The 26,364-nt window shown below is 36.5% G+C and overlaps 1 protein-coding gene across 1 annotated transcript; it reads right to left on the reverse strand.

Moving 5' to 3' along the window:
- Positions 1-516: 516 nt before the first annotated feature.
- On the reverse strand, positions 517-24,585 carry lacc1 (laccase (multicopper oxidoreductase) domain containing 1). The gene is made up of 6 exons (XM_039745279.1): positions 24,512-24,585; positions 20,683-21,245; positions 17,660-17,841; positions 16,920-17,085; positions 8,781-9,006; positions 517-700 (listed from the first exon to the last, which is right to left on the reverse strand). Exons 2-6 carry the CDS (start codon positions 21,236-21,238, stop codon positions 517-519), a joined length of 1,314 nt encoding a protein of 437 aa, XP_039601213.1. The 5' UTR covers positions 21,239-21,245; positions 24,512-24,585.
- Between the last annotated feature and the right edge of the window lie 1,779 nt (positions 24,586-26,364).

The raw sequence follows: 26,364 nt of genomic DNA on the forward strand, positions 1-26,364 counted from the left end.
AGGATGCATTGTATTTTGGCCTTTGTCTTTTGTTTCATAATGGTATCCTCAGAACCGATTCTTCTAGGGTGCCCTCTTCAGTTAGAAAGCTTACTGCCCCATAGTGTCCCCCTTTCAATTTATATCTACATGTAGAAATTTTCATCATTCACTAACGTGGGATTGTTTCAAACGTGGCACGTCATGCTGTTCTGTGTCTTGCTATTTTGCTGCCCCTTTAGCCCTCTCAACCACTCATTACCAGCTCAGTAATCTGTACCACTGAGTATTTTATTCCATCTAAGGAAGAAAAGCCGCATACCAAAGCAGTTAAAAACTCTCCAATGTGTAGTAGGCCTTCAGACTATTACAGAAAACTGGGTCGATTGGTTTTTAACCCTTCATAAATGTGTAGGGACTCGAATTTGGGTAGCAATATTAAAAACGGTACACTGCACTGCTGTTAATATGTAATTTGTAAAAAAAACAATACTGTCTCTGATTGAGGGAAAAAAAAGCAAATCAATAAATTTAGCTTCATTCTTTTATTGAGATAAAGCCTATCTGAGTACCAAAGTTAATTCCATCTCGCACATGAGAGTAAAACATGTCAGGAAGGCAGGATGTACAGAGCTGGACTGACTGCTTTTCATCATGACCATTATTTAAGGCGATATCTTGGATATTCTCAGGATGGATACCTCCACGTTCAAGTAGGATCCTGTACAGAAAAATATCATAATTAATAAAAACAAATATACAATAAAAATGTGCTATTCAAAGAAATCAGATGATTTTGCAAAAGGGAGAAAAAAAATGTAAAGGATATACAGGCAATGCACTTTGCCAGTAAAAAAATGCTACATTCCAAATTGCTCTCAACTCCCCTCCGACAAGGTGTCCTGCTCTCTTTCATATTGCTCTCATGTTTGCTGTTAAGAAACCAATGTACAGCCTTGCACAATGCTACCTGTAGTCTGCCTCCAGATTATTGTGGAAGTAGGCAATACACCTAGAGGTTGGTTTTGGAGTTCAGACTCTGAACTTTGCATCCATTCTTCTATTATCAAACTTGTCTAATCCAATCCAAGGCTGCAAATAGAAGCCTTTAGTGGCATAATCCGACACCTCTCCTTCACATGTCTCACTCATGCACACACTTGCACACGTTCACTACAAAGATTAATCTACCCATTAATGTAACCGGTCTCATGCACACACTGTGCAAACATGCAAACTAGACAGTTAATGCGATAGTCAGGACTGAAATTTAAGACTCTGGCAGGGCAAGGCAACAATGCTAACCACTGTACTACTGTGCAGTTCTTGATGTGTACAATGCTTCTGACAGCGTAATGAAACAGTATATGTTGATGACTGGAACAAGTGTAAAAGGGAAAGTGTAAAGAATTAGTGGCATTCACACAGGCCTATTTTACAAGTTAGCAGATTATAAGAGATAAGTGCTTTTATTATGACCACATCAGCTTTCCTAATGTCATTTTTTCATTGTTTCTCTCATGCACTTATAAGCTTTATAGTTAATGTTAAACTTGTTAGGTCCAGAATTTTTTTTTCTTGGTGTAGAAACATTGCAAGTACTCCTGGCATGAAGAGTTCTGTACTGTTTTCTGACAATGCTGGAAAGGCAAAGAGATAGACAATTACTTGCTGAAGAGATATTAATGTGAAACTTAATTCTCGATTAGAATACTTAGGCGGGCTGCATGCAAGCAGACTGCAGGTACACATCCAGTGATGGCTGAACTTGTTGCCTAAAGCAAAATAAAGACATAGTACTGGTTTACGCCATATCTAAAGAATTTACTGATAACACATTTGATTTTATCTGTATAAATAAAAACATAAGCAGTTTGTTGTCAGTTTGTTAGCCAATTATGCAAGAACACCTAAACTTAATTTTACCCAGCAATAACTGCAGACACGGGGACCTCCAACCAAAGCAGGATCACATCTAAAACTAAAAGGTACAGTGTTTTCTTCTCAACTAATTTTACAGTTTTTCTGGATTACAGCATTTGTCTATACTGAATTTCCAAATGACAGTTTTTGCCTGTTTATTTTCATCTACTGCACACCCTTTTCTGAAATATATATGGGTCCAAAAAGGGGTGTACAATGTTGCCAATCCCCTAACCTCCTTAGTGTTATGTTCTCCCGGGAAAAAAATGTGCAAAAAATTAGATTTTTTTTACCCCCAAACAGAAAAAAATCCATTACATTTAACAGAAAAATATTAATATTAAAACATCAACAAAATTACAGTAGAAAAAGAATGTTTGCAGTCTACTGCACATCTGCTTTTGGAACAGTCACCAACACACACTCCAATAAATACTTCTTTGTGCACTTTTCTCATAATATTTTGCTGGTGATTGTGCATGAGAGGTTAGAATGTCAGTGCCCGATTCACATGAAAAAAAATACCCATTGTGTTACTGTAGGCTACCACAGTACAAAGCAATTCCCCTGACACAAACATTGACAACTGAGGCATTGTGAACAGTGCTTTGGTCGCTAACATCTTTCTTGTCCTTCCTCTTGATTGCAATCACTTTGCTTTTTTTTGCCACGCAGCTACTTGCACCATTGCTGAAGCTTCATTCATCTCAAGTTACCAAGTATATCATGGTGGTTCAGCCATTTAGTGGTGTATACATCAGTTTCACTATCTGTGTCGACGTTTGATGAGCAATTCACACTGTCAATTCACATTGTCATCACTACCACTTGATTCAACTAATGGTTCAGTTTCATTTTGTTCTAAAACTGTCTTTATAACTTTTTGTTTACATGCTATTATGTATTTTGGTAGAAGACTTTACTAATGAATATTGATGAGTTAGCATAACACACAGATATATTCATTACCTTTTTGCAGTATGATGTTCTTTTAACCACAAGATGACATCAGAGTAATGTCCAGAGTGTTACACGGACTTAATACCATTTATGCCCTCAAAACAGGTTACATCAAGTTAACCATTTTTACAAAGAATTTTCAACCTGAGTGACACTCTGGGTTAAAACCAAGAAGGTTAAAGAGCAATTACAATATCTGTTCTTTCAACACTCCAAAAAAAGGTTTAAAATTCCATGGTTGCAACAAAATCGAATGGGAAACAAAATTTACTGTTAACTTCGCAAAACTGTATGTGAAAGGAAACTCTGCTGTTATCAAAGCAAAACCTCATGTCTTTAAAAAAAGCAAACACTATTCTGTTCCTGCATGTCATTACTAAGTGCGACAGAGATTAACTTCATTGAAACGTTAATTTTAACACAGAAAGAGAATAACCTAGGACAGCATTAGTAACTTTTACTGTTTCTTGATGGTAGACATTTATTAATGTCTATTTTATGATGAAGCAGTTATAATTTTAGGGTTTAATGTCAATACTGCATCACAATGTGTACTAATTTTAAATCAACAATGAAAGACTCAACTTTGAATTACTACTAAAACATAATTGAATACCGCCACTTCTCCTATAATAATATGGAGATCTACAGCGTCACCGACTGCAGGTGCTTTCATTGGTCCATAGATTCAATTACTGAACATGCAATCCAGTTTAATAATTTGGAATTAAATATCTATTTGTGAAATCACACTAAACCAGGAAATACAAAGAAGTAGCATTGGTTCTAACCTAGTAAAGTGTTACTGCAATTATGAAATCCAATCATACACAAGTTCAATTCATGAAAGCAGAGAAACTGATATTTAACAGAGAGATAGTGTAGTAGCCAGCAATGACAGAAGGGTCTGTACCTAGAAAACACGTACATATTTGCTTTCTTATCATACCCTATTATACAAGCTTACCTGGGCAACACTGTGTACCTGGACTAGTCTGTAGTAATGCTGACATTGGACAAATACAAGACTGAAAATTGGTAACACACATGCCTCCATTTTGGTAAAATTCTGGGCTTGGAAGATTAGCATTCAAAGAGTTTATAATACAGTATCTTCAGCTCTACTAGCAGTAAACTGATAAGATATAATGATAATTTATTATGACACTGAAAACTGTACATATTGTCAAGATTGGTACTGTAACATACAATAATAATAAATATTATATAAACACATGCATAAAACAATAAATAAAAATGTTTTAAAATATACAGGTTGGACAACTAAAGTAAAAAATTGGATGAACAACCTGAAATGACTGTTGAAATTGTAAACAAAGAAATACTTGTCACAAATGTAACCTTTAATGAAAGAGCTAAGGAAAAGTAGTGAAAGAGTGAAAAAGAGAAATAGAGAAAAGAGTGAAAACCAACCATAATGATGTGAGGAGAGAGGCGTACAGGATTTTAACAAGCAAATCTCTTTTATAAAAATTAGATTTAGAAAAAGATTCTTTTTAAAATCTTGATTTAGAGTGGGTGGACATGTTAATAGCCTCTCGTGTGTTAAAGGTGTGTGTAATGGTACAGGAGGTGTGGAAATGGTGAAAATGTTGAGAAATATCTTCAACAGTGAAGTAACAATGGAAAATATGATGCATGAAGAGGAGGAGGAGAAAGACGGCATAATTAAACAGAAAATTGAGACTATGAAATAAGTTTGGTAATGGGAGCCCTCTGGTGGTCAAAAAGTAAGATACACATTTAAAAAATAAGGGAGTGTTAAGAGTATAGTAACTTGTGCAAAGGGGAGAGGGGGGAGAGAGAGAGAGAGACAGAAACATGTCTAAAAATACGGAGTAAATGTAAGTAAAAAGGACATACAGTATGTAAAAAAAGGAAAAGGCACAGGTTAAAAAAAAAAATTCAAAAACTGCTAACGTATTCAGACCGCAGGCCCAACTATGTCTACAATAAGGGAGTTCCTTATTGTACTCTCAACTAATTAGTACAGCAACCCACAAAAAGATCTGAACATATTTGATGTAAAAAGTCCCAGGATGGAAAAACTCAAACAGGCAGCAAATATAATTAAAGTCACTGCACAGTATCTTGCAGATACAGCACAGTTATAAAAACAGAGGTACATTAACAAAAAGCAAACAATAGTGCCACTTAGTAGTCAGTAAACCCCCAGATTCTCTAAAGAATCGCAAATCCAAGAATGGCAATCACTTTCTGTTCCCTCCGATCTTTGGAGGGATGAAAAATGGAGGGTTGGAGCGTCCTGGGAAAGTTTTCATTTAATTAAATAAACATATTTGTACTAAAATTAACCAATTTATTAAAACTAAAATTGAAATTTAATTGTTATATTATTTAAGTCCAAAATGTGTTTGAGTTGCTGCACTTATAAGTAAAAAAATATCAGAGTGCAAAGGTTTAAATGAAGTAAATTGGAAACAAAAAATTCACAAAATGGTAAATTCAAAATAGCTAATCAAAAATTTCTATATAAACAACATTTTTGGTAAAGATGGTTTCCTGTCCTTGAATTAGCTGTCCCTGGTATGGAGTAGTTAAAACCTTCACTTTAACGTTACACGAGCACTGGACTCTTAAAAAGGCAACATAAAGTTGTATATGTCGTTGATAAACTGCGTCATCTAGATCTAATACGTAAATTTGGGCAAATTTGAGGTTTTGGCTCAGGGTGCACTGTTCCAATCCGATGTAACACGCGAAAGCAGTATGGGCCATTCCTAGGCGGTGGCTTGATATTTACCCCGGTAGTTGCAAAAGAAAATGAACTATTGTAGGATCTAATGCACTCCATAAAAGCTTTTACTTTCGGGTACATCATTAGTCAAAAGCGTTCGTAAATATTCAGGATATTCATCCAAAGGAGGCAGCTTAACTTGACCCTTTTGAGAACAACGTGTAAACTCCTCAGTTGTATTGCCAGTTTTTTTTTCAAGGAAGTTAAGTGAATGACAATGACTTAAATGACACTCATTAATCCCAATGAATTTTCATGAACAGTGGACTCATTATAGAATGCGTTCTAAGCTAACTGACGGAATTGTTCAGCGGCTGTCTGTCGTTCCTCTCTTTGGATTTTTCTTTGTTGGAATACTGAACGTCTGAAACCTTGTAAACAACTTTCTGCAGTTTAGCCTGATATTCTTTGTGATGAACAATTGCGCAAGCCTTCCAAACGCTTCTCCTGTTGTTCTGTTGTCTCGTTTGCACACCTATCCGACACCTGAGCTCTTTCTTTTTGGAGCCGTGACTCCTTTGCTTCTGGTGTTTCAGAAGCATGTTGTAGGCGCCTTCGTTTATTGGTTTTATCCATACGGGCTCGTTTTTGTTTTTCTGTGGCTGTGTCATTAGCTAGAAGTCATTTGCTGCTAGGAATCATAATTGAACTGACTTTTAACACTGAATTACCCTAATGTGATTCAAATATGCCACACTGACTGCTGGCACAGTGGATTAGAGCGCACTGACTGGTGCCACTGTGTAGTGTAGTAGCTGCTGCCACTGTGGAGTGGAATACTGCTGGCACTGTGTAGTGGAGTACTGTTGGCACTATTGAGGCACACTGACTGCTGGCATTGCACGCTTTACCTGAAGTTCATTTGTGTTGTGTTGCTTTGGCGCCACCTACTGACTCTGGGAAGCCAATGGGCTTAACTCTGGGGCGCTGGGGCGCTGAGGCACTGTGTGTGTGCGGTTTTAGTGCCACCCGCTGGGTTTGACTCTGGGGCGCTGAAGCACTATGCGCGTGCAGTTTTGGCGCCACCTAGTTCCCTGATGGTGACGCCGGTGCATTGCTGTGCTGAAGTAACCATGGCAGCAGATCCCGGCTTAGAAATCTACATTACTAAACGAAGGTTGTATATGTGGTGCTGTGTGCTTTCGCGGTTGTATTGTGACCTGAAGTTTAGCTAATCGCAAATCCAAGAATGGCAATCACTTTCTGTTCCCTCCGATATTTAGAGTGAAGAAAAATCATGGAGGGTGGGTGCGTCCTGGGAAAGTTTTCATTTAATTAAATATACATATTTCTACTAAAGCGGTTTGGAGCTTCGACTTATCTGGTTCTGGTGTTTCAGAAACGCATTGTAGGCGCCTGCGTTCATTGTTTATATCCATGCAGTCTCGTTTTTGTTTTTCTATGGCTGTGTCGTTAGCTAGAAGTCGTTTGCTGAAGTGACCATGGCGGCTGATCCAGGCTTGGAGGGCTACATTACTAAATGAAGGTGGTATATGTGGTGGTGTGGGTGGTTGCGTTCGGGCGGTGGTGGTAGTGTGTACCGCTTGCTTGTGGCTTCTGGCATCTGTGCATATTTACAACCTGGCGTGCACGCTTTACCTCAAGTTAGTTTACAGGTCGTGTTGTGTTGTTTGGGCACCACCTACTGACTCTGGGAAGCCGCTGGGTTTGACTCTGGGGCGCCGAGGTGCTGTGTGTGTGCGCTTTCGGTGCGTCTGGCATCCGTGCATATATACAACCTTCGTTTAATAATATAGATTAACAGTAAAATAAACTCTTGCCTTTACTTATATGGACAGAGATATATCTTTGCAGTAGCTAAATGATTACAAATGGCATTTAAAACACCTAAAACAGGCTGTTTATAATTAATTATTATATCAAAGTTTCTCCAGTAATTCTCACAGATTACAAATAAATATTTAAATGAAAACCATAATGGAGTTTACATCTAAATGTTATAACCTATCATTACATTGGCACTGTATTTTTCACTGCTGTCTCAGAGCACTAAAGTATTCCTCCTATGTTTGTATGTGTTTTCTCCAAATATTACGGTTTTCTCAGACATCCCAAAAATATGCCTGTTATGCTAACTGGGGACTCCAAACTTAAACCAGTTTGAGGAAGCATGTGGATTAGTGTGTCTCTAAATTACATTGAGCAAGTTTGACAATGATGAATGTAGCGCTGTGCATGCCTGATCATTGTTTGGTTGATGGTTAATAAGACACACCTCATCTGCACAACCCACTGTAGCTTAGTTAAAACAAACTAACCCAGAAGCTAACTGAAAAAAAAAAGCTTCATAGTTGTTAATTGCAGTGATGTATGGGATTCAAAACATTTTCCTTCTCCACCAGAATAGTCTTACACCATAAGTTGATACAATGTTTCATATTATTCACTTTGAAAGTAAAATGCCATGCGGATGATTAAAATCTCATGTCCAAAAAAAATCAAAATAAAAAAAAAAAAAATAAAAATCTTATTCAGTGAGACACAATTACTTAAGTGAAGTTCAGATGCAATAACAGTAAGTGAACACAGTGGCATGAGAGAACTGCAGCTGGGGTGACAACTTAATGTCCTATTAGTTAAGGAATGAATAGACATTTTCAATAATGAAATAAAATTTCTAGTAATAAATCTATATATATATGAGGAAAAATTACTGGACTCCTGCCCGGGGTTTATTCCTGCCTTGCGCCCTGTGTTCGCTGGGATTGGCTCCAGCTGACCCCTGTGACCTTGTGTTAGGATACAGTGGGTTGCATAATGGATGGATGGATGACTTATAGCTGTGGCATTAGCAAGGACACAGATGTAATTGACTTTTTAGAAGGAATAATCATAAGGGCATATGTAGTTGACTCTACTAGCAAAGGGTTATAGAGTGAAGTTATAAGTAGTGCTATATTCAGCTATTCAAAATACTTTTTATGATGGCAAAAACATAGTATGGTTATTTTTCCAAATAAAAGAAACTACTTATAGATATATTGTACATAGCTCTCTAGGGCAGTAGTTTCTATAATTTTCATAACTAATGTGATAATTTTATCTACAGTATTTAGTTTTTTGTTTGTTTATGAAAACAGCAACACATTAAATCTAGCTTATTATAAAAAGTGGTTACCTTGTTGTTAACCTTATGTCAACATGTGGCTTAGGCATGTTTAAATCTTTCACGCAAGATGGGCTGACGGCATGAAAGTCCATAGCTGACTCTTTCTGTAGTTGAAAGCAACATGGGCCAACTGATGGCCCCAACACAACACGGATATCTTTTATTTGAGAAGCATATTCTTTAACCATTGCGTTCACAGTTTCCATGGCAACCCCTGTTATAGTTCCTTTCCATCCTGTAAAAAAAAAAATAAAAGAAATGATGCAACAGTTGCTATAGATGTGTATTCTGTAATATTAAATGTACCAGTTTATTTTTTATATATATACTGTATATACAGCTTGTTACAGGATTCTTAGATACAGCATTAAATTGTGTGAGTGTCAAAATGTAAGCAGGCACTTAGTTTACTCAGAGTGTGAATTTGTTTCAGAAAAAGAAAAATGCTGTTTTTTCTGCAGTTATATTTCCCATTTCTACTAATTATAAAACACTACAGAAATTAACTAAGTTTTTGTTTTCATACTATAATTGTGTATGCATAGCTTGGTCAACATATTATAAATGTAAAAAATAAAAAATAGATAATGAACTAGAAATTCAGGTGGTTGCTGCTTTAATTCCAATAAACAAAAAAATCCAATATTTTAAACACTGACCTTTACCTATGTCATATGTAAAATAATAGAACATACAATCAGGATTAAAATACAAGAGTATTTTCAAAAAAAAATTATAGCTTTCATAGATTTAAAAGGGGCACATGCTGTAAAAGCAGTTTTAATCAGGAAACAGGTATTGTGAGAAAATACATAGCCTATAACTGTAGCTTATTTAGAGTACCAAAAAAATAAATTCTACAGAAAATATGAATAACCAGAGGATAGATTTACCTCATTTTAGGACTTGGTGATGACTAGATGATTGTTAATTATGGTCTGAAATGTAACACCAAACAAATTAAACAGGGCATGTTTGTTGACATACAGTATACCATTTAATTTTCAAACATACCAAATTCAACTGAGGGAGCTTATCCTGGCAGCATGGAAGCAAACACAAACAAATGTTGGAGGGGGCACAAATTCCCTGCATGTTACTAACACAAACCTATATTTAATATATATTTTTGCAGTAAAAAATGAAGCCTTCAACTTGTACTGTTAACTTGTGTGGTTTTCCTTTTTAACACAGTAATGGCTAAATATGAGTTAACTCGTAGTATGTGACCTATAGGTTGAAGCTACTTACGAGTTACATCATAAGCTGTATTTGGTGCTGTAGCACCAAATAAGAGCATATTCATAGGTAACAATTGTAAACAGAGAACTGCTTGCATCTGAAATAAATTCAGCATTGCATCACAGAACATGAGGACAAAACCCTGCTGCCATTCTGGGATTTCTTATAAAAAGGTAGTCCTCTGTCTAGGATGTTTGGCTGGTTCACTTCCTATTTTCACTATTTCTGTCTTGTGTTGTAATGATTCCATTTTGTTTTGTTAATTTTTGCTTGGACAGAAATGGCATGTCTTTGAGCTTTTTTTATTTGGGAACTCTGAATCATGGAGATTTTAGTTTCACTTTCTTAATTTTTTAATTTATGTTATTTTGCTACATTACCTTCTCATTTTCTCTTTTCATGGGCACCACCATTTTAAGCAACAGTTGCTATAAAGCTTATGGTTCCTAGAACTTGTAGGTTGTGCCATCATCCACACAACGCTATGGGGACTGTTATCCGAAATTGTGGATAAATTCTAAAGTCTATTCAATAGTGCTTTTTAAATGGCTTTTTGATTAAAGGCTTTTTGGCTTTGTTATTATGACTTTGAGTTTCACATTATGGGTCTGATGACTGTAATGTTTGACTTTCCAAATATGACCCTGACTACCCTTTTGACTTGTCCTCATTTTCTGGTTCTTGCTATCCAAGCTTGTGGCCTGATAAACTTTCAAACTCTGACAGAACACACCTCTTGTTCCTCTTTCTACACAACTCTGACCTCTTTTCATCCTGCCAGTTGTACCCTTTTCCCAAGCTGACCCCACAATTATATGTTCAATTAGTGTCTAGATATGAATTGCTTAACCCTTTCTGGGGCCGCTCACAGGGTTCAAATTCTGTCTGAGTTGCTGTTTGTGTAGAGTTTACACATTCTCCCCATGTCTGTGGTTTCCTTGAAGACAGAGTTTACCTAACACAGGGGTTCTCAAACTTTAAACAATTACTGCAATGTATGAGGTCCGGCCTGCTGAATATTAAATTCCCAAACATAGGCCCCTGTAAACCAAAGTAAATGCAATTAGGGCACCTGCAGCCACCACAGAAACTTTAGAAAAATACCCATATAACCTCCCACAATTGTTTTATACTAACTCATTAAGTGAATCCCAAACTAGCTGTGTTAAACAATGTCAAAGAAAAGAAAAAGTGCAGGATAGTCAATCATCAGTGGACCAATGATTGTTTGTTCAGTGCCAGGACAAAGCTGTTTGTCTAATATGTCGACTGTAGCGGTCTTCAAAAAATACAACTTGCATTGGTGCTATGAATCTGGACATAAAGAAAAATATGATTGTTTGACGGGGCACATGAGGTCTGAAAAAAATCTCAAAATTAAAAAATGGATTGACGATTCAGCAGAATGCATTTTTAAAACAAAAACAAATAAATATGTCAGTTCATGCCAGTTTTCAAGCAGCCAATCTAATAGCTACCAGTAGCAGACCATTTACTGACGGAGAGTTTGTGAAAGAATGTCTGGTTTCTATTGCTAAAGAGATGTGTCCAGAGAAGGCAGACTTATTCAGTGCAGGGAGTCTTTCCACACCAACTGTTACACGCAGAGTAAATTAAATGGGGGACAATTTACTTGGGCATTTATAAAGGAAATCTAAAGATGTACTATTTTTCGCTGACATTTGATGAAAGCAATGATGTTCATGATACAACACAGCTTTTGATTTTCATTCTGGGAACTAATGAACAGTTAGAAATCACCAAAGAACTTGCTGCACTGTAGAGCATCTATGGAACAACTACAGAAAATGGCATCTATGGAAAAAGTCCAAGCTGTTGATAGTTTGGGGCTCAACTGGTCTAATGTAACCAGCATGACAACTGACGGTACCCCAAGCATGGTCAATTCTGCGTGAGGAGTGGTTGCATGCATCAGACAGATGGAAAATGCAGTCACACGTGTCCAATTGCAATACACTGGTTGATCCTCCAGCAAGCACAGTGCTCCGAATCAGTTATGTGGGACTCTGTAAATTGTGGTGTCTTGTGTTAACTTCATTTAAGCAAATGATCTCAACCACTGATAATTTCAGGATTTTTTGTCAGATATGAATATTGCATACAGAGAATTCTGTACCACACAGAGATGCATTGGCTAAGCGGGGGGCAAGTTTTGAAACGTTTTTACGACTCAGGCCCATAAATCAACACATTTCTGCAGTCAAAAAACAAGGCATGTCCAGAGCTTAGTGATCACAAACAGAAATGGCACCTTGTTTTTTTAACAGATATAACAGAGCTACTAAATGGTCTCAACATGCAGCTGACATGCATTCACATGTAAAAGCAACCAAAGTAAATTTGAGCCTCCTTCTTAAACAAGTAAGACAGGAAAACCTCTGCCATCTTCCAAATACTCAGACACAATCAGTAGGAAAAACACCAGTTGCATTCCCAGTTGACAAATGCATAGAACCCTTGGAAATTTTACAAAATGAGATCCACAAATGATTTCAGGAGCTTCATGTACATGCAAAAGAAATTCAATTGTTTCTGAACCATTTTGCAACAGACATTGAGATTGCTGATACTGTTTACCAGCTAAAACTGACATTTCACCCCCACTCCAGCCCCCTCATATTGTGAAGGACAGTAAGCTGGATCCTTGATTAAAAAGTCTGTGGAACACTGACCAAAACACAATCCAAAGATGTGAATGTTTTTTAAATGGCAACTCTGAATTTACCCTGCACGACTAAGCGCAGGTGCCAATGTGAGAATGCCCTGCTGTAGACTGACATCTGACTGGTTCATTCTTGCAGCCACTGCTGCCAGAAAAGATACAGGCTTCATGACCCTGCGCCAGATTAGCAGGCTGTAGAATGGACATGTAGAAATTTTGAGTAGTCCCCTTTAGTATATTAACATCAAGTTAAAATTCAGTTTTACTGACATATGTAGACAATATAATGACATTCATAGCTTTATGTCTGCTAAAGAGGAGTGACATTAATATGACAGGTTATAGCAATAAATACAACAGAGCAGACAATAAGTACAAAACCAAACAGTAAATGCAGCAAGTGAGTAAAATTCAGTTGTCAGTATGACTATGGTGCTCAGATTCAGAAAAGAAAAAGACCACAGATCCAATTTTCTATTTGAGACAGACATCAGAGACAATAACTGAAATGCACTAGTATTTATTGTATATACTCAGAAAACATGTATGATAGAGTGCTCATGGAGGTGATCTATTGTTGTCTAAGGAAAAAAGGGTATTGGAAAAAATGATTAGAATAGTCCGAGAAATGCCATCCATCCATCCATCCTCGGACCTCGGATAAGCGGAAGAGAGTCCAAGAAATGCAGTAACACAAATGAAAATTGCAGAAACAGTTTTAAAATAAATGTGGGTTTAAATTATGGGTCAGCGCTCAGCCCATACATTTTTATCCTGGTGATCGATATACTAAGTAAAAATATCAGTTACGATGAGTAATGGTGTCAACTTTTTGCCAATCATTTAACTAGAGCAGAGATTCACAAAAGTTAAGTACAGACAAGAGTATTGAAAAATAAAAGACTAAAAGTAAATTGAAAAGACAGAAGTATGGTGTTCCATACTCTAGGGAATTAAAGAATAAGAGTCACAGAATCACAGACAGAAGAAATGTACAGTAGATCTAGCCTAACTGAGCCCGTTCAGATTCTTAGGCTTGGTGTTTGAGGGAAAAGGCTGCAGTTAAAAAGCAAAAAAGGGACAGTTGGAACTGAATTGATTAAATGGAAGGAAGTGGGAGTAGTTGTAAATTATTAAAGATTGCCAAGAGAACTTCCGTGTAAATTATGTAAGATAGTACAGCATTCAGTACTGTCATATGGATGTAAAATTTGGGCCATTAGAAAGAAGAAGGAGCTGCTAATCAGAACAGAAATGGATATGTTGAGATGGCTTCTGAGGTCTCTAAGAGAAAGAGAAACAAATGAGGAAGTCCAAAAAAATGGCACAGTGAAGTGCATTGCAGAGAAGTAATGGAAAGATGACATGGAAAAAGTTGTTAGGAATATTTTTGTGTGTGTGTTTATTTTTACATGTTCCTGTTGATATATAAATGCTATTGGTACTCAAGTAACAAGCTATAGTAGGGTTTCTAATAATGCAAGAAGCATATGTAAATAAAGGCACTGCTTTGTACTTGCATCAACATATATGCTTTTCCAGATTTGTCACTGATGTTACAAACTTATCTTTATCAAAGTATGTATACATGTAGAAAGATTAATTCATGCATTCATTTTTGAACACACTTTTTTCATTACATGCCCACAGGAATCTAATGCGCAAATCCGCAGCATTGGGCACACTCGTATCATAACTGTGCTACATACATCCATTATATGTATATATAAGACAAATACATAGTTGTATCTTTGTGCCTTTCTACAAGATTTATTACCTTGATTCATATAACATTTTATAAACAGTATGCAAAATTACTGCAACATGCTATTCAAAATGTAAAAGGCATTTAAAACTTAATTTATTGCAAGATGAAAGAAACAAAATTTGCATAATCTACTTTCTTTTATAGGTGGTAAATACTGTATAGTAAATAATGTTGCATTTATTTGAAAACTAGACACCAGGTGCAGAGATTCAGTAGTACTAATCATCTGTAACCTTTGGACTTTGTGGGGTTAAAGTATACCTTACTGGAGAGATTTTAAATAAAGACGTGACAATTTTATGTACAGTATATTATTAAAAGGAAAAGATACAAAAGAACATATTGCATGTCAAACCACATAACAATGCTTATTTGAATCAGATGCATACATACAGTGGTGTGAAAAACTATTTGCCCCCTTCCTGATTTCTTATTCTTTTGCATGTTTGTCACACAAAATGTTTCTGATCGTCAAACACATTTAACCATTAGTCAAATATAACACAAGTAAACACAAAATGCAGTTTTTAAATGATGGTTTTTATTATTTAGGGAGAAAAAATCCAAACCTACATGGCCCTGTGTGAAAAAGTAATTGCCCCCTTGTTAAAAAATAACCTAACTGTGGTGTATCACACCTGAGTTCAATTTCCGTAGCCACCCCCAGGCCTGATTACTGCCACACCTGTTTCAATCAAGAAATCACTTAAATAGGAGCTTCCTGACACAGAGAAGTAGACCAAAAGCACCTCAAAAGCTAGACATCATGCCAAGATCCAGAGACGACTCATCTGAGAGGTCACAAAAGACCCCAGGACAACGTCTAAAGAACTGCAGGCCTCACTTGCCTCAATTAAGGTCAGTGTTCATGACTCCACCATAAGAAAGAGGCTAGGCAAAAATGGCCTGCATGGCAGATTTCCAAGACGCAAACCACTGTTAAGCAAAAAGAACATTAGAGCTCGTCTCAATTTTGCTAAGAAACATCTCAATGATTGCCAAGACTTTTGGTAAAATACCTTGTGGACTGATGAGACAAAGTTGAACTTTTTGGAAGGCAAATGTCCCGTTACATCTGGCGTAAAAGGAACACAGCATTTCAGAAAAAGAACATCATACCAACAGTAAAATATGGTGGTGGTAGTGTGATGGTCTGGGGTTGTTTTGCTGCTTCAGGACCTGGAAGGCTTGCTGTGATAGATGGAACCATGAATTCTACTGTCTACCAAAAAATCCTGAAGAAGAATGTCCGGCCATCTGTTCATCAACTCAAGCTGAAGCGATCTTGGGTGCTGCAACAGGACAATGACCCAAAACACACCAGCAAATCCACCTCTGAATGGCTGAAGAAAAACAAAATGAAGACTTTGGAGTGGCCTAGTCAAAGTCCTGACCTGAATCCAATTGAGATGCTATGGCATGACCTTAAAAAGGCGGTTCATGCTAGAAAACCCTCAAATAAAGCTGAATTACAACAATTCTGCAAAGATGAGTGGGCCAAAATTCCTCCAGAGCGCTGTAAAAGACTCACTGCAAGTTATCGCAAACACTTGATTGTAGTTATTGCTGCTAAGGGTGGCCCAACCAGTTATTAGGTTCAGGGGGCAATTACTTTTTCACACAGGGCCATGTAGGTTTGGATTTTTTTCTCCCTAAATAATAAAACCATCATTTAAAAACTGCATTTTGTGTTTACTTGTGTTATATTTGACTAATGGTTAAATGTGTTTGATGATCAGAAACATTTTGTGTGACAAACATGCAAAAGAATAAGAAATCAGGAAGGGGGCAAATAGTTTTTCACACCACTGTACACTGTAGACCAGAATTAAATTGACAGCTTGCAATTCCAACTATATTATTTTGAAGATTGGGCTTTTCTTCTGGGATTAATAAATTCATCATTTAAACACCCCAACCTCCCACAAAATCCCCCCAAGTGTATGTGAGGTTTTTCTTCTGTTTATACAAGTTTCAAACCCAATCCCAGAAGGATTCAGGTTATGGATACTCAGGAGCACTAAACCGGTCAATTGTGAGCGAACCTGGGCAAACAAGTTTAAGAAAATAATAGAACCTCTAAGTGAAAGTTCAGAATAATTTCAGTATGGAATATCTACCAGTTTTTTTATGTCATGTTAAGTGCATATACAATGTGCACCAATGCTCTGTGGTAGTCTAGAATCCTATTGAGGATTTCTTCTGCATGTAGGTGGGAGGCTCCATGGGCATGTACTAGAAAAAGTTAATTCAGAAAATGGATGGACTGATGATCTTTTCCATACCTTCATTAAATCTCACAAATTTTACAAACTTTTAACCGCACAAAAAATTACAATGACATCTATAGAGCTGATTCAAGTGTTAATACTGATGTGATTGATCAAAACTGAAAAGAAGAAATTAACCATCTTTAGTAAGTAAGCACTAAGAAAGACTAAAGGGCTATAAATACCTGAATGAGCTGCCCCTATAACTTTTTTCACAGGATCTGCAAACAGCAAAGGTATGCAGTCAGCTCCAGGAGCCGCAATAGTCACACCTCTTCTATTGGTTACAATTCCATCATAACTTTCAGGTTCATTCGTATCCATGACCCACACATCATTTGCATGGTTTACCTAAAACAGACCAGAAATGACATAAGGGCAGAAGAAATTTGGCATCTTGTCTAAATGCAATTTTGAATTTCAAAAATGAATAATTCTAACATGATAAAATGAAGTATAGCATAATTTTATATAAACAAAAAATATAACAGGAATGAAATAGAATTTGATAAGTATTGTGAGAAACATCCCACATACTTCAGCAGTCATAAAGTATACACCCCACACATACACACGTAGTTCAGGCAGTAGATACTGCTACTGGATCAAAGCCTTAAGAGTCCCAAGTTTGATTTCAAGTCTGATAACTATTTGTATGGAGTTTGCACATTTGCCCCGTGTTTGTGTATACTCTGTTTTTCTTCCCCAAAGATAACAGTGTTAGGTTAACTGCTGACTCTAAATTGGCATTGTATGAGTCAGAGTGTGTCCTATGGAAGAATGGCAAACTTGAACTGAAATAAGCAGGTTCATAAATGGAGGAGCAAATTTATTATATAAAAAAGGACTAAAACTAAAGTACTTTTACGACAGATCTGAATATTTGCTAAGACATGAAAGAATTCTGGAATGTTGAGCAACAGACCTTAACTAGGTAATAACTTTTTGGATTGAAGCCTGATTTTTCAGCTACTCGACGTATGTTTTCTTCAACAACTGCCCGAGGATCTTTCCGTCTGGAACTGCAGAACATGTTCAAAGAATTCAGAGTAGGTATGTAAGATATTCCTCCTGCCCTTGTAGTAAAACCATGTAAGAAACAGTCATCTAAAAGGAAACAAAATAAAAAGCACACAATAAATCAAAAGTGTTATACCAATCATATAAGATAATTGCAAAAAACAAAATTCAAAGTCATTTGGATTCTCTTAGGCCAATCTTATCTCAAATGGAAACAGTTAACTATTATGAATCCATGTTCAATGATTTGCATAATTTAGGCTTCATGGTTTGATATTTTAGTTTTAGGGGAGAAAACATTTATATATTTAAATAATCAACATTGTTCAAAGACAATTATCTATTTTTCTTTGGGTTGGCATTCTCTCTTGAAGGGAAGTGCTGCTAAATAAGGTTTGTTTCACAAGTAATGTTAGCAAAATATTAGTTATGGCGTCAACATCATATCCTTGTTCGCTTCTAGCTGTTAGTGAGGACTACCTTTTCAAAAAATTGCCTCCAGTTATAATTCTCTCTCTAAGACTTGAAACCGCTCTCTGAATTAAACTTATATACAATATAAACTATATGGCCAAAAGGTATGTGGGCACACTTCCAGATTATGGAGATCAGGTGTTTCAGCCGCACCCACTGTTAACAGGTACATAAAATCGATCAAGCACTAAGGCATGCAATCTGCACTGACAAACACTGGTAGTAGAATGTAAACTGAAGAACTCGGTGAGTTTAAAATAGTACTGTCATAGGATGCAACAAGTCATTATGTGAAATTCCTGCTCTGCTAGACCTGCCCCCCAGCAATTGTAAGGACTATTATTATGAAGTGGGAGCACCTAGGAGTAACAATAGCTTAGCCACAAAGTGGTAGGTCACAAACTAACAGAGTGGAGCCACAGATGGCTGAATATCACAGCCCATAAATTTTGCTAATCCTCTGATGCATTTATTACAGCATAGTTCCAAACAGCCACTGGATGCAACTCCAGCACAAGAACTATCCATCAGCAGTTTCATAAAACAGGTTTCCATTGCCAAACAGCTGCACACTAGTCTAAGATCTGTATGAGTAATGCCAATTGTAGGCTGGAATGGTGTAAAGAACTCGCCATTGGAGCAGTAGAAATGTGTTCTCTAGAATGATTAATCACGCTTCACTGACAGTCTGACAGACAAATGTGGGTTTGGTGAATGCCAGAAGATATAATGGTCTGGGACTGTTGTTTTAGGCCTCTTGGTTCCAGTGAAGGGTGCTGTTAATGCTATGGCATAGAAAGACACTTTAGACAACTGTACGTTTCCAGCTTTGTGGTAACAGTTTGGGGAAGACCCTTTTCTATCCAGGCATTACTCTGCCTCTGTGCACAAAGCCACATCATAAATACATGGTTTAATGAGTTTGCTGGGTAAGAACTTGAGTGGTCTACACAGAGCCCTGGCCTCAACCCTACTGAACATTCTGAAAGACACACTCAAAAGACTTATGGAAAGTCTTCCCAGTAGAGTGGAGGATAGTATAGCCGTAAACTGGAAAGCAACTACATATTAATGCCTGAGGTATAGGAATGGAATGTCCAACAAACATATGGGTGTATGATGGTCAATTGTTATCAAGATTTTGGCATTACAGTGTACTGCTCATACCTAATATTTCTAAATTACATACAGTGTACATGAGAGGATGTTCTTCATTTTAAAAAAAATTCTACAGAATTCATGTTTATTTTCCTTAAAAAGGTTCAATAAGAACAACAATTTAATTTTTGTATAGCCTAAATCACACAAAGAATGTCTCAATGAAAAAACTCCCAAAAGAACCTCGCAGGAAGAAAAATGGAAGAAATCTTGAGAATGGCATTTCAAAGAGAAATCCATTCCAGGTAGGTTGGGTGTGAAATGACTGTAAAAAAATAGGGTAAATACAACACCCAAAACAGAATACAAGTAGCCATCTTCTCAGGTCTAGATGGCCAATACATCAATGCCTCCTCAGAAATATAATACAATAATACGGCATTATCTGTTCTTGCAAAGTTATTCACACCAAGCAGATTTGTTAAAAATACAAATGAAACAAAGTAGAAATAGATTAACATAAGTGGAGACCAACAATATCTGTCCATTAATTAACTACAGAATTATGGCCAGTTGACAATGGAGGAGATAAAAGTCTACGAAAGAGAGTCAAAGAAAAAAGTAAGCCCTTACAAAAGGCTAAAAACTGATTGCTCCATTGCTGTTTAATTTTGACCTGTCTAGTCTCCATGAATAACCCCTATGTTTTACTAGTAAATACAGTGGTGAAACACCATTACTATTGCCATTATTATTGCTAAACGTCACTGAGCTAGTGTTCTGAAAAGGGCCTTATATCAAAGTGAACCGTAATTGACTTGTAATAAGATTTGAAAGATATAATTATTAAGAATTAAAGCCACAATCCTGCAATGATAATAAAATAAAAATAAAAAGGAGAGCTTCCTGCATAAGAAAAGCACAGTTATTAGGGGGTCAGAATTATTTCCCCATTTCTTCCCTGCACTGTTATGAAGTGTAGATATTGCTTCTACATTAACAGGCACAAACTCTTTACCAAGTCATCCACAACTATACACATTATCTAAATATTACACTACTTAAACCAAAGAACATTCCTGTTATAATTTTGAATTAGTAAATCAGGTGATTCAATCCAGCATGAAATACAATCTCTCAGCCAGTAGCTGCACAGATTCAGATTAACAACTAATAGTGTTCTGATGTACTGTATATTCAAGAGGGAATAAGAAAAGTCCAGCCATCCCCCAAAATGTTGCCGCTTAATATCCATTACTCTCCCTGTTAACATATTCTTGACTAATGATACCAAAAGTCACTGTACATATAACATACTAAAATACATTAAAAGTAAGAAAGTGCAATGATACCTACCTGGAATTACAGATGACTGGAGAATTGTAATATCTCCACCACGGCCTGGAAGCCTTCTTAAAAATGTGCTTACTTCAGCATTAACCTGTATTGACTGCTGGGCAGTAGGTAGAATCTCATCCATAGCATCGGCAACATTTTCATCTTGTGGTGAACAAGAAAGGTGTAAAAAGGAAAACTGATAGACAGCAGTAAAAAGCAAAGAGAGATATTCCTGAAGCAATGCTTTTCTCCACCAAGGTGTAAGAATTTTCACAGTAACTAAGTCATGTTCATCAATTTGAAATTTAAAATTATACAAGGCATCTGCCAAACTGGGATAACCCAATACCATGGCTCTGTCTTTCAAAAAAGGACATCTCTTCAGTAGACTGTGATTTGCTCCTTCTTGTTGGCTCTCACAGTCTTTGTTTTCGCAGAGAATATATACACGTGGGGTTCTTTCGAGGAGGCAATTCAACTCAGTGGCTAAAAATTCTTTTAGCCACTTCTCCAGACTGTCAGATGGGAGTTTTAGCTTTTCATGAAAAAGGTCAACAAGAATAGTCTCCTCCATTGATTACCTTGTAGAACAAATAATTAAATGTTAAAATCAAAAAAGTGCAAAAAAAAAAAACAAACACTGACGTAAAATTTTCTATTTAAACTAGGTCAGATTACAAATTTGGCACAGTCAAATCTGTATATTAGTTTGACTTGGTATAAGTGAGTCTACTACAAATGTAGGTGTATGACTGACTTTATATTAATTAATTTATATTAATTTTACACATTTCATTTCTGCTTTGCACTACATGCTACTAAGGTACACTAGATTAAAATGAGAAGATGCATGTGTATTTACTGAAAGAATGGACAACCCATCTTAAAAAAGGATTGCATAAAGTTAATTGTAAGCCAGTTAAAGTTCACATAATAAAGCATCACAGCCTCCCAGTTTATGTTTATTGAACAAAGGTCAAATATAGTAAATGATGATTCCTTTTCTCACACCTTTAAAACTGGGTTCAATTACTTTTTTTTTTTTTAAATATAAAATCCGACAGCTGGCAATAAAACTTGCAATCCCTGCTGGACAGTTTATTTTTATGTCACATCACTATAACAGTAACTGTTTTGATTTTTAAATTTAAATTATGCAACAGGTTTCCTCTTTATGACAACCAGTATAAATTTCCGAAGTAGCTTACAAATACAACATCTTGTAATTAAAGAATGTTCCCATTAACCGCCTATCAATGAGCACAGAAAACAAAACAGGAACCACTCCCGGAAGGATTGCCATTCCATGTGGTTCAACCAAATACTTGCTCTTTCCTTCTCATATACAACACTGATCAACAATATTTTTGGACTGTGATGAGTGTTCTATGCATGCTTTATAATATAGGGTGGTCCAGATCTAATTATGTAATTTTCATTACACTATAACTTTAAGTTTATTACATAGAAAATCACCCAAAAAAAAACCCAGATCATCGAGAAGTGTGCGAACTGACGACATGTTGAATCGCCTTCGCACTGAACTGGAATCATCCCCGCATAAATCAAAGTCATCCAGATGATGTGCGAACTGACGACATGTTGAATCGCCTTCGCACTGAACTGGAATCATCCCCGCATAAATCAAAGTCATCCAGATGATCTAGATCTGCATAATTAGATCTGGACCACCCTGTACTTAATCCAAGTATGAAGTCAGATTTTTTCTACCAGGCTTAGTTTTCTTAAAATATGAATCACCATAAACAAAAATAAGTAAGTAAGTAAATCATGGAGACTCTTGCCCATGGACACAATGTGGATGAATGGCTGTTGTTCCATGACTACTCCAAAGCAGTCCTCCTCCATAAAGGAAATACATTCCTACTGTAGCTATTAGCACATGCTACTAACATGAAAGAGTTGCATGAGAGCATTAAGTTTTCATATTAAGTTACGTACTTTTAGAAAACATTCAGTATGAGAAATCTAAGTGGAATATCTGTGGAGATCTAAAGGTGACTGTACTTTAGCTTGGTTACATCAAGCACTAGTGTGGTCAAAACTTGCCTCAGTAGTTTCAGTAAAGAAAATGCGGTTAACAGTCCACTTGTTGACCCGGAGAAATTTTACTTCCTCCTCTGCATACCAAACTTTGACTTGTGAAAAAGTTTGTTAAAACAATGGTTAAAACAAAAATGGGATCCATGTAGAGGGGGAATAAATCCCCCTGGATCAGTGATGTCAAGATTATGGCATTTTTGTAGGTCCTCAGATCGAAGAAATGTTAAAAGATGTGATATATGAAGAAAGGTTCAAAGACCTTAAAAATGCTGCTGGGCAGAGCTTCAAAGGTATCTCCACAAACCTGTTAGCAAATCATAAGACTGAAAAGTACCCTTAAATAGCATGTGACCATCTCAAGTCACACTAAACAACAGGGTGCAGTATTTCATTGAGGACTCTCACTCTGACTTTTTCATTGAAAACCTCAGTGCACTCAGTGATGATTTCCAACACGTTAAAAGCATTGCCAAAGCAAATGGAGTCCCAGTATACTTGCCGACTACCGCTGAACTCATGAAGGGGACGTTCCTTAGGTGAAGTACAACAGAAAATCAAAAATGTCTAATTTTCAGATTATGTTTGTAATTTTTATATGCATACAATATTTTCATGCTGAAGTTGCCCATCACTCAAAAATCTTAACCACTAGAGTAATTTTAAAAACATCTTTGAAATCAGCACATAGAATACTATGAAATTCTGGTACTTTCTCCCTTGAGACTTTTTGAAGTTTAATTTAAAGCAGCCGATCACGCATTTAAAAAAAGGAGGAAAAGTGCAGTACGGAGATTGCTATATTCTTTCAATCACATAAGCAGATGCAGAGGTCTCAAAGAACAGCCAAGTCTGTGGCAGGATCGAAATGCCAATACAAAAAACCGTTTCTGATTTTCTTCGAGTGGTTTTGTCGTTGTTAATGCATGCTGGTAACATGCACACTATGCCTGAAAGTCCTCTCTTTTTGGAAACGCAGCGCAACGCTGTTAATTCCGCCTCACGCGTAGAATTTATTAGGCAGATGTTTCTTTATTCTTGCTTGCTTACTCCCGAAGCAAATATTACGTTCCAGTATTTCATTCTCAAAATGTTTGTCGTATTAGATAAACAATTTAAAATACAAAGTTTTTTGTACATGTACAACTAATGAGTATGATCGCAGTGTGCAGTAAAACCTAAATAAACCGAGTTTGCTTTTTAAACATTATATACTTTGTAAAGATGGGACTTACTTAACTTCCAGATCTATCAAACATAAGGTACCTGCCCCTGCAACTAATGGGGACGTATCGCTGCTTCGTCAGTACCATGGACACTACGTGTGGTTTGCACGCTTCCCCCAGGTGTACGTGGCTTTTTCTACTTGTACACAAGTTTTATGGTCAAAGACTGGCAGGTGATTTGGATGCACTAAATTAACTTGTGTCGGTGTAGGTGTGAGCGAATCCGCCCGTCTCCTGTTGCTGCCTTGCGCAAATATTTCCAGTTTCAACACCCGCAATCCAATTTGACAAGAGTTTACGCGAGTTTCACGAATGCACAGCTTATTTTAATACTTTCTTCGCGTGTATTACTACACACTTACTGTACAGTATACCATGTTCTTTAAATGGCAATGTTAAGTGTAATGCCATCCTTCAGCAACTAACAAACAAAAAGATAACAATCGTAAATGAACAATTCGCATATTAAAATAAGGTTAAAACCACACGTTCACATTCTGTTTCATACTATTGTTCTTTATGCATTGCTTATTGAACAGATATAGATTTAAAAAAATAACCTGAACAGGACAGTCTGCAGTTTGAATACGGACGGAGCAGAATTCTTTTCAAAAAAACCACTTGCTTCCTGGTTGTTCACTGCTGTCTGTGACTGACAGTAAGAGTGGCCCATTATATATGGCAGTAATAGGCCCACGTGGAAGGTTGTCTTGTTAACTCCTGACGTCCTGGTAAATTCTGTAGTGGCGAATAACAATGTGTGCATCGTTATGGTGATCACAAAATATTAGTTTTTAAACCCGTGTACATGCATTGTTATGGAAATTACAAAAAGATATAAGTTTATAAACTATATGCACCAATATTTATAACATGATGTTATAAATAACTATTTTCGTGTCGGAATACCGTTTATCTATGCATTTGATTACTGTTTTCTTTTGTTCCTAGTTGTTGTTAAACTCTGAATATAGGCATTTAGGCGATCATTTTCTGACATTTATAAATCTACCATTCTGTCTAGCAGCACGTGTTCTAAATGTGGCTAGAAATCCGAGCGAAACGGTGGAGAACTCTACGAAAAACGGCATTCGTGGTGGATCACTTCAACAATTCTTCCTGTCTTCAAATGATTTATTCGCGATTTCATACTGTGCACTGCACTGCTTTGTAGTTTTATATTATATAATGTACAAGTATTGCGACGGGGATAACCCTCTCAGTTCATTTGACAGCTGTGGCCTAGGGTCAGTACAGGTTCTTAGGTAAACATATACAGTATATTATATTATCCATCTTACAAACTTGTTTATTATATGATATGCTATGCTATGATATGATATAATGGCACCATGGCCAGGAGTTATTCCTGCCTTGTGCTCTATGCTTGCTGGGTTAGTTTTCTGATTTCCAGCAACTCTGACCTGGGTAAGCATGTTAATGGTTTGGCGGGATGCATATTAGATTACATTTAATAAATACACAAGCAATACATTAAAGTATTAAATGAATGCAATTTAACCAATAAAACGTTCTAATGTTAATTCATTCTTTTATTTCAACTATGCTTTACAGAGATTTTAACCTGATTGTAATTGTCAGCCATTCAATAAAAAAACAAACTGTTACGTTTGAGACAATATCACTGACTTTATTATAGTCACAACATAAATAACAGCGTTTCAGTTCACCGTTATAAATTTTGTGGGGCTGAAGAATCCTCAAATCATTGAGAATTTTGGTTCCAACCCCTTCACCTTTAGACTTACTCACAAACTCCATTGTTAATGGGGCTAGTTTAGAATCACTAAATAGTCTTCAAATAGAGTGTGTTCAGTCTCCACATTAAAACGCTGGACACTCCATCTGTAACAATGTTTTTTAAGTGCTTCCAAAATTCTGCAGCTACTGGAAAGGTTCAAGCACTGAGTATAAAGTGTACACAAAAAAAAAATTGTTACATCAGAAATATATCGGAAGAACAGGAATGATACATTAATGTATTACCTTATTGGGGTTAAAAACAGAACCTACCTTTATCCATACAGCTAGAGTATGTACAGTAAAACTAACATTCTACTGTAGTTTGGCAAATACTTATGTGACTTGTTATCTTTCCACAATTGTCTGTTATACTGTATATCTAACCCCTGTTTATGTAAAGAGCAGAGAAAATATGTATATATTGCTTGAATAAGGACCGTAAACTATTGAAAACATTATAGATTGTTTACAAATGTAATTTAACTACATATATAATTACCACAAATAAATATTTAGGATCTCCAATTTTACCTGTTTGTGGCTTTGTGTAGCAGGCAAAGTTTATTCACTGAGCTGTCCAGTATGTCTGTTTTAGTCTGCATACTTACTCTTTTGACTGCACCTGGAATTATTTTAATGACTTGTAAGG

The sequence above is a fragment of the Polypterus senegalus genome, chromosome 2 (assembly GCF_016835505.1).
Source record: "Polypterus senegalus isolate Bchr_013 chromosome 2, ASM1683550v1, whole genome shotgun sequence".
Lineage (NCBI taxonomy): Eukaryota > Metazoa > Chordata > Cladistia > Polypteriformes > Polypteridae > Polypterus > Polypterus senegalus.